At 42.0% G+C, this 9,442-nt stretch overlaps 1 protein-coding gene and 1 long non-coding RNA gene across 3 annotated transcripts in view; one reads left to right on the top strand and one right to left on the bottom strand.

Annotated features, from left to right (window-relative positions):
* LOC116703978 (uncharacterized) overlaps positions 1-4,034 on the bottom strand; it is a 20,005-nt gene extending 15,971 nt beyond the window's left edge. Inside the window, exon 1 of the long non-coding RNA XR_004335557.1 lies at positions 3,952-4,034. This is a non-coding gene — a long non-coding RNA (uncharacterized LOC116703978). The remainder of the gene's footprint in view (positions 1-3,951) is intronic.
* thap1 (THAP domain containing, apoptosis associated protein 1) lies at positions 2,441-7,695 on the top strand. Of its 2 annotated transcripts, none has more exons than XM_032539105.1 (3): positions 2,441-2,684; positions 3,678-3,864; positions 6,651-7,695. In XM_032539105.1, exons 2-3 carry the CDS (start codon positions 3,724-3,726, stop codon positions 7,047-7,049), a joined length of 540 nt encoding a protein of 179 aa, XP_032394996.1. In that variant the 5' UTR covers positions 2,441-2,684; positions 3,678-3,723; the 3' UTR covers positions 7,050-7,695. The 2 variants fall into 2 exon arrangements, with proteins under 2 accessions (XP_032394996.1, XP_032394995.1); XM_032539104.1 differs by having other exon boundaries at positions 2,452-2,678.
* The last annotated feature ends 1,747 nt before the right edge of the window (positions 7,696-9,442 follow it).

Below are 9,442 nucleotides of genomic sequence, written 5' to 3'. Positions count from 1 at the left end.
ATATTTCAAGATAGAAAGTCTTAATATTTCATATTGTTGTAATGTAGCCTACTGAACTACGGACAGCTTTTGCTTTATTGCTTAAGGCTTGTTTCTGCAACAGCTCATTGAGAATCAGATACAATGAAAACTATTGAGGAAATATTTTCCTTTGACATTGATGCAGTTTTAAACGAGATTGCTGCAGTCGGCAGCAGAGAAACAAGCTGCAGAGTGAGTTAATAGGATAATTGTCCAGCTTGTATTTACGTTCATAAAAGTGCTCGTTTTGAAACTGACAGAGTCACATTAATATTCCAAGTGTCTGAAAACATTATGGAAAGGATTTCTAAGGAGGTCGACCTTTCTGTTAAAGAGTAAGATCCTTTTTAAAACATAAAAGTCCGCGCAATTGCGTTCGCTAAACGCACCAGACTCCATGTAAATAATCAGTGATTTTAGCATCGTAAAATACGGCTTTCTGAAACGTCTCTGAGCAGCGGAGCCTGCGTGTGTTGGGTCTGTCAGTCACGGTGAAATCCAGGGACATTTCCGGGAACAGGTCACCAAAACCGAGGACTGTCCCCAGAAACCGAGGACGTCTGGTCACCCTATCTTAAAGGGTAACTATGTTTTTTTTTTCAACCCTATTGTCCTGTGGTGTCTAAGAGACACAACAATCTTTGACATTGGTCCAGTTTTAAATGAGATCGCTGCAGTCGGCAGCGGAAAAACAAGCTAAAATTCAAGTTAATAGGGTAATTGTGCAGCTTGTATTTACCTTCACAAAAGTGCTTGTTTTGACACTGACGGTCTCGGATTAATATTCTAAGGCCCTGTTTTTACACACGCATGGTTATTTTGACAAACAGAGACAATTCCCATCATTTGTTCCCTTTGTTTACACGCAAATGGAGAGTTTGCCTCTAAAAACGAGTCTTTCTAAAAACCTCCGGCCAGAGTGGAGATTTTGGAAATTTACATGTAAACTGAGACAACCGGAGGTTTTGGCACTCGAGGAAGAAAAGAGAAAGGAAGGGATTTGTCGCGGTCGTTGCTATGTTCGGGATTATGATTGGCTAACGTGGGCTTGAGCTTCTCGTTACACTGCATCCTGCAGGTTTGGCATGTTCTTGACAGCATATATGCACGGGTACGTGTATACGTTTCTGAAAACTGACAGCTGTGTACAATGTTATTTTGTTGTCTGTTTATGAAAATAGCCGCTGGAACGTGTAAACTTAGTCTAAGTGGCTTGGAGGCCAATCCAAAACCTAATCCCTTAAAAGGAGATGGGAGGATCTGGAATTGGCCGGTATTAGAAGGCAAGGGTTATATCACTCCCCTGTGTTAATGATTTCCTGTTTCTTTTCAGATTCTGGAGATTCAAACAACTTTTTGTCTTTCTGCAAAAGGCCAGACGGCCTCGGTCGGAGAGGAAGAGGAGAAGAGTGGACCCGGCGACAACAAAGAAGTCTTTCTAGTAAGTATTTGTCACACCAGAGCTTTTCGAAGGAATTATGTGAGTGCTTTTTGTTCCTGGGCCATTAAAGGAAAATTTGCCACCTGAGGTGCAAGAGAAGGAGCAGACTCTAAAAGAAGAGGTGGCAGGGAGGGAGGATGTCAGGTCAGCCGTATCAGAAGGAAAGTAATAGTAAAGGTATTTATTGTCACATACACTCTCATTACACAGGTCATGCTTTGACGAAAGGGAAAACACTGAACCAAAAAAACCAGCATCCCAGTTTCCAGACCTCTCAAACCCTCAAAGCAAGCGCCCCAGGGACCGCCATCGGTGGGCAACACCTGGTCCGATTTCCCGGGCTCCGGGCCAAGGGAGGGCCCAAAAGGTCCCTTGGCCAAAAAAGTCCTGGGCACGAGGAAGACACACGGACCTGTGTGTCACTATCAATTTCTAAATCAATACAATAAATGTAATTTGTTGGTTTACAGAACATGTCTTCTTATCTGCAATTCATTTTTGTCTTTCCAATTTACAGTTTCTAACATGCCCCCCTTTGAAATATACTACTGTGTGTATGTTGATGTTTCTATATTAACTTTTCCAAAAATTACCGTTATTTATCTAAATTAATGAGTGTGATAGGCTATATTCTCACTATTTTAGATCTTGTTACATTGATTTTAGGCATACAAAATATTGTATAAAACCAATTGAAATACAGCCTTGTCTTGTTCTTATTAGGCCTAGGTAATTGTCTTTTCTGAAAGAATTTCTTAGCAGGCCTAGGCACAAATGTATTACGTCTTTGGTCCATAGCATGAATTCCCGTAATGATCCGGTTATATATGAATATTTCAATAATCTCTAAATCAAATAAAAGGCAAGTAAATGATAAAACTGACTGACTAGACTGGAAAAACTAAAATCAAAGCCACCTTTGAACGTATCAACCTTAGACTGTAAATCTCGTGTTCTCCTGGTGCACATTGTCGGATATTACGGTAAAGTGTAGGAAGGGAGATCTGCCAATCAGATCCGAAAGCAGAGCTCTCGTGGCGTAAGCCCATCTCCGCCATGATTGTTATTGGCAGTGAAGCCTGAAGAAGGGCAAGGAGGAGCATCACCTGAGTTTCGCAAGTATCAGTACAGTCCGGGCAGCAGCCATGGTCCAGACGTGCTCAGCGTACGGCTGTAAGAACCGCTACAATAAAGACAAAGACATTTCCTTCCACAAGTAAGGGTATTTAATCTATTTGTTTGAGCTAGTTAGCGTTAGCTGTAAAGACGTGGTAGAAAAACTGTTGTACCGGCGGGGACCACCAAGAAAGGAGTACACCAGCCTGCGTTTACTATTCTGCTTTATTAAAACTTAATTGCTCGTTGTCAACAGCCCATGGGTGGTATAATTAGACAAAGGACATTTCTTGGGTCGGTGGCTTTATCTAAAAAAATCGGCTCGAATACAATTCACCAAGCACCATTTTACTATGACAAATTGAAAGTCCTCTATCACGTTCGCCAGCCAATCACACAGTCCCGTCTCCAAAGTAACAAGTCAACCTACGTCGTGTTTACAATGGCGATACCCAGCCATTCCAGTTTCGATGCTATTAAAACGTAACTGAATAACTTTTAAACAAATGCCGAAATGCTAGGACACGATACATGTTAGTAAAAACACTTACTAGCATAATCTCCAGCATGTTTTTCTTACCAGAAATACGGGAATAGTAAACTCCATTTATTCTGATAGGAGTCCGGCTAAACGAGGCACTGGCATTCAGGTCACGGTTAATAGAATACAAAGTTTAGGTTTTTCTAAGGCTCTGTTTTACTAAACTGTGTATGACTAGATACCCCTTATAAGTGTTCATAAAAAAGGATTTCTTACAGCACCAGGCTGTAGCTAACAAATTGGACGTTAAGTTTATTTCTTAAATAAAACTAAAGGTATTATCAATAATCAGACTAATCAATATCAGGAGCAGGGGTAAAAAAAACAACCTATGGGCTTAATTGAAGCCTCCACCTAAATAATGTTAAAATTTTATAATATTACAAAGAACACAAAACTATATTCCAACAGTGACTACACAGTAGTGTTGAAAAAGGAATAATAAAATTTAGAAAATAATCATAAAATAACATTAGTATCAAATAAAAATTGCAAGTGTGCGTATGTGCATGTCCACTGAATTAGAAGTACATTTAGATACATTTCTTATTTCGCCAGGTTTCCGCTGGCCCGGCCAGATGTTTGTGGTAAATGGGTGGCAGCGATGAGGAGAAACAACTTCAAGCCGACAAAGTACAGCAACATCTGCTCGCACCACTTCACCAGAGACTGCTTCAAGAGAGACTGCAACAACCGGGTGCTGAAGGAGAATGCCGTGCCGTCGCTTTTCACCTTCAACCTCAAGGTGAGGCAGCTCAGTGCATTTCTTTCCATCGCAGAGTCGTGCGGTTATTGTAGGAAGAGCACAGGTGTTCCTAGTAACATTAACGACAGGGCTGTGTTATGCTGCGTTCCAGGCAACCCGTAACTCGTGTTTTCACGACCTTCTACCTGTGAACATGCCCTGTAACGGCAGCAAACCCGTAACTCACTACTTGTGAACTCGTACCAGATCGTTGTACTCCCAGTTACAGTTTTGACATCACACACACACACACACACACACACACACACACACACACACACACACGAACAACAATGGCGACCCCTGTTGATGCTGTACAGACGTCGGTGATTAACAGTGAGAAATAAAAACTAAGTAGGCAACGTAAAGTAATTCCGCACATTGTAATAAAAACACTACACATCTGATTGTACTACTACAGGTTATGTTTATTCAATTCAATTTTATTTATAGTATCAATTCATAACGAATTATCTCAAGACCCTTTACAGATAGAGTAGGTCTAGACCACACTCCAGAATTTACAAGGACCCAACAGTTCTAGTAGTTTCCTCCAGAGCAAGCAACAGTGCGACAAAATAAATAAGTAAAGCCCAAAATATTTTGCAAACTAGAAATCGCTAGTATCAGCTAGCGCTAGCAAACATGAACGTCAGTAGCCGCTAGCTACCGAGCCGTGACTTGAAGTCGTAACTTACGGGCTAAAACCTGTGTCTGGAATGCAGAATTAGCCCCGGGCATGGTTTTTTTTGTTTTTACCCAGACGTTTCAAAATATTTCATTTTAAAGCTGTAATTGCAATGCCGTGCACAGATGTGTAGTAACGAAATACAAATACTTCACTACTATACTCAAGTAGATTTTTCAGCTATTTTGTGCCGACTTTTTTTCTTTTACTCATCCCATTTTAACTTGAAAATCGGTACTTTCTATTCCTTACATTTCACAAAATTGGCTCCTTACTTTAGTTTCAAATAAGTTCAGTGGGGTAACCGTAGCTTATTTGCGTCATTAACACCAAATTCAATCTGATTGGATGGGAACATGTGTTGCACTTGACACACCACTACAAGGCGAATCTACAGATTCGGCGGCATTCATTCGCGGCAAATCCTCGCGTCTTGATGGCGCTAACGTTAGCACGTAGTAGCATGGACGGCGACGTGCTGGAATATGAAGAAAACGGAGATTCCAGAGGTTCGGCAGACAAACAAGACATTCCTGATCATGTGCTGGGGAACTTCTTAATTAATGTCTGTTTAGTATTTAATCCTTTATTTTCTTTCTAGAAGCCATGTTTGAGCACACACACACAAACATACATGTAGGTTCCTTTAAATGTTAAGATTAAAAAAGAGATCTGTGAATTCTCACTGAATCACAGCTGAATTCATATCTCGCTGCTCAGGCAGAATCTTATTAACCTGGAGACCCAGTCTCTGTCACAATATTCATACATGGGATGTTTTAGGGTTATTGGCAGACATCCAATCAAAATGTAGCCGCCAGCTTACTTTCTAGTGACGTGTGTGTGCTCCGGGTAGCTTTGCATAAACAATGGTTGTCATTTGCAAGGCTATTTTTATACTTTAGGTACATTTCCAAGCCTGTAATTTTTTACTTGAGCAAAGAAGTCAAATCGGTACTTCTACTTTTCCCAAAGTATTTTTTAACACAAATATCTGAACTTGTACTTGAGTACAGGAAGTGAGTACGTTTGGCATCTTCGATGCCGTGAAACCGTTATATTTTTGCTGAAGGCTAGCTTATCATCAGAATCGCGTTATTATGGATCCCACGCAGAGGTGGGTAGTAACGAGTTCCATTTACGCCGTTACATTTACTTGAGTAAGTTTTTGAAAAAAATGATACTTCTAGGAGTAGTTTTAAATCCCTATAGTTTTTTCTTGAGTAGATTTGTGAAGAAGAAACTGTACTCTTCGTCCGCTACGTTAGGCTACAATGAGATATATATAAACTTGTGCCTTTTTTCGGGGTTGTTGAGCATTAAATTCAAACTGTTACATTACTACTACCACCACTAATTTATCTACTTGACGTCCATAATTCATCACGTTTTCACTCATTTCTGCCGCTAGCTGCCTGCTCCGTTTCCCCTGTGTGTGTGTCGGAAGTGAAGGGAGCAGTATGCCCATATATGGGAGACAACGTAAGAGTATGGAGGGTGAAAGAGAGCAATCCTTCCAGTCAAACTAGTCTAGTATGCGATCAAAGAGACACAGCGGACAAGATAGATATCTACCATTTTATAGAGGAGAATGACCTCATTGGTTGGAGATTTGGGCCATTTTTGAAGAAATGTAAATAGTATGTGCTTTATATGAGTTATAATGTTTATTATGTTTATTTTTGCATATAGGAGAACTGTTTTAGACAACACAAATGGTTGTGTAGCATTGCTGTGGGTGTAATATCAATAAATATGACATTATGTTGATTACTGGCATAAGTCAATGTAATAAGGGCAAAAGCGTCTGGACTTTTTTTTTAATTTAAATGTATGTATTTTGTCAACTGTATAAGTTATAATGATTATTTCTTCACAGTGTGACTCCCAAGACATATGAGAAGTGTTTAAGAGAGGAAAATGGCTTATGTATTACTTATCTGTCTGTGATATCAATACATGTCTGGGAGATTCATGTTCCGTTTTTATTTATTTATTTGTCCTTAAGGTCCTACAACCATTTTTAACATGCAAGTGACCTCACTGCAACCCAAATATTCTAATAACAAATGTAACAAACTGTTTTTCTGTCTGACAGTCGGAGTCCCTGGAGGATCCCTTCCCCTCAGAGATCCACTTCCCTCTCTCTCTACCCCTGACCTCTGACCCAGCAATGGAGGAGGAGGAGGAGGAGCCCGAGAGGAGGCTGCCCGAGATCCGGTGCGACATGGTGGCGGTCTCGTGCGACCACAACTACACAGCGGAAGACTCTGCCCGGCAGAAGAAGCGCATCGAGCAGCTGGTGGAGCAGTTGGGGAGTCTGAAGAAGAGGCTGAAGACGATGCAGCAGAAGTGTCGGCGGCAGGAGAGACAGCTGAAGAGGCTGAAGGCCACATGTGGGACACCCAGGACTGCCGGCGAGCTGCCAGCAGCGTTTGGCGAGGGGTACGTGATTTTACCGAGACACCTCTACCACACACTCAAAGGCACTGAGTGACGAGGAACGGACAGAGGAGAGACAGTCAAACTGAGTGGCAGATTAAAATCCGCCAGCAGCAGCAGTCAGGCAGACCTTTCAAAGAGCTGCTGAGCAAGGCAGCAAACCTCCCGATCTGAGAGCTGGACTTACTTGTTCGGGAACGCAAATGAAAGACCCTGTGGAAAATTTCAATCTGATTTGGTGGCTACAGCAATGTTTGGGCTGCACTGAAATGTCTAAGACATGTAGTCTCACTTTAAATGAATAGTTCAACACTTTGGACTCGGTTTTGGCTGAAGCCATTTCTCGTGACTCGTCGTCACATTGAGGTTGCTAGGCAACAAGTGGAACGTTGCTCAGAAGTACCGGGCAGGATGGATAAACTTTTGTTCTTCAAGAAATAGTTCCAAACTGTATCTCCCTCTAAAATCACAAACAGACATTTTTTAATGAGCAGCTACGACCTGTTAGGCTCCAGGTAACTGTTCCAGTCTGTAGGGTGAGCCAGGCTAACCATCCTGCCTGTGTCCTAACACACACCATCACATTATATCCATACTCTCAGTTCAGTCTCCTCCAAAACAAAGCAAATACTTTTTTCCCAAAATGTTGAACTGGTCCTTTAAAGATCCTGGTTTAGGATTTGGGAATTCAGTTGGCCACTTTAAAAGCTCAATAAAACAAGCGTCAAGTGAGACTTTATCTTCTTCTGTTTGTCTTTTTGATGATTTCGTCATTAAGGATGTTTCATGGTGTGGTGTGTGTGTGTGTGTGTGTGTGTGGTGTGTGTGTGTGGTGGTGTGTGGTGTGTGTGTGTGTGGTTGTGTGTGTGTTGTTGGTGTGGTTGTGGGGGGGTGGGGTGTGTGTGTGGTGTGTGTGTGTGTGTGTGTGTGTGGTGTACTCCAAGGGTAGCCTAAAAGACGTACCAAGGACGGTTGTATTGGGGAAGGCCACGATCCCCGGTTCTGGGTGACGGTCCTGTGTTGTGAACCTGTCCCACCACCCCAGCCAACCCTCCCTTGCAGATTTTTGTCTTTCAATACCACTCCTACTGTATTCCTGGTGTTATGAAGAAGAACATTTTGATTCGAATTTGCTCACCACCCCCACGAACAAACGAGAAAATGGTGTCCGTGTACACAATCAATAGATTAAATGACGTCACCATTGAACCACCTTCTGAGAGGCTGACAGGTGAAAAGACCTTGCACTCTCCGACAACGCTGGGCGTCGTCTTCACAGAAAGCCTCGTAAGCTCTAGGGATGTATCAACTCCCCCCTCCCTCGCTTTACTGCATGTGCGGAGACACCCACACACACACAGATATTCCTTGATTTATAGTTTGATTCATACAGTTTCAGGCCTTGGTCAATCACTGTGACACAAAGTGTGGCAGTTTTTATGCAAAGACGGACGAGCAGATCCGGGGCGAACTTGTAGCTGGACTTAAAATCAGAGAGGGGCCTGGGTGGCATCAGTGACCGCAACTGCAGTCCGATCTAGCAGGAACCAAGTCTTCCATTATCTCAGCGGGTCGAACTCACAAGACCGACTGCATCAACGTTTCTAGTTGCTGAACTACTAATTTATTCATTTAATTTTTATTCCACTCAGTAATGTCATGTAACCATGCAACTTTGTCATTTGAGGGAAAAGCAAAACCGCAGTGATACCTTTGGCCAGCAGGGGGTGTAACTGAGCTGTGTGCCAAGAACAGGAGGGTTGTTCCACTTTCTGCTTCTTGATTTCTGATCACACAGTGCACTGGGTGAGATACACACTCAGCTGTGAATACTGGTCTCAAAGTGCACTCTGAATGACATCAACCTGCATGAAATGTTCTACACAGAAGTTTGTTGGTGGTTGGTGGTCTAGTCTAGTGGTCTAGGTTTGGTCCTGGTGTAATTTTGTGGTCATACTGCAACTGTATTATTAACTGTTGTGTACGTCTACACGCCCATGCTTAAGTTGACTAAAAAGAGGAATAAAAAAAATCCTGTTTTGGAAATTGATCTTAATGCCTTAACTAAAAAATGAGGTGAAATCCAACCTTTAAGGAAACTAATTTTCTTTGTGAATGATGATGTATTGTAGATATAATAATGTTTTTCCTTTCAAATTCAGGGGCATAAGCCACAACCCCTATGTTAGATTCCCATAGAGCCAGGCATATGCATCCTGATAAAGTTCCCTGGCTTTTGAATGAAATACCCCCCCCCCCATCGTCACATACCCTTCACACACAATAGAGATGTCATGGGGTTTTCATTTAGACTAATAGCCTGTTTTGATTGCATTGAGAGGATAATATGGAAAGTATCCCATGCCTTCTCTGTGAGGGTATGGGGAGGGGGTGGGGTATTTTATTCCAGCCAGAACTTCACGATTGTATCCTGATCCATGAAAAACG

This window comes from Etheostoma spectabile, chromosome 16 (genome assembly GCF_008692095.1).
Source record: "Etheostoma spectabile isolate EspeVRDwgs_2016 chromosome 16, UIUC_Espe_1.0, whole genome shotgun sequence".
Lineage (NCBI taxonomy): Eukaryota > Metazoa > Chordata > Actinopteri > Perciformes > Percidae > Etheostoma > Etheostoma spectabile.
Note: the sequence above shows the minus strand (reverse complement) of the source record. Positions and strands in the feature narration are given on the sequence as shown.

Excerpts from the sequence above, each read along its gene's own strand:
- thap1 (XM_032539104.1), top strand. The coding sequence starts at position 2,608 with ATGGTCCAGACGTGCTCAGCGTACGGCTGTAAGAACCGCTACAATAAA. Across the intron at positions 2,679-3,677 it reads AAAGACATTTCCTTCCACAA|GTTTCCGCTGGCCCGGCCAG; the intron begins GTAAGGGTATTT and ends TTATTTCGCCAG. Across the intron at positions 3,865-6,650 it reads TTTTCACCTTCAACCTCAAG|TCGGAGTCCCTGGAGGATCC; the intron begins GTGAGGCAGCTC and ends TCTGTCTGACAG.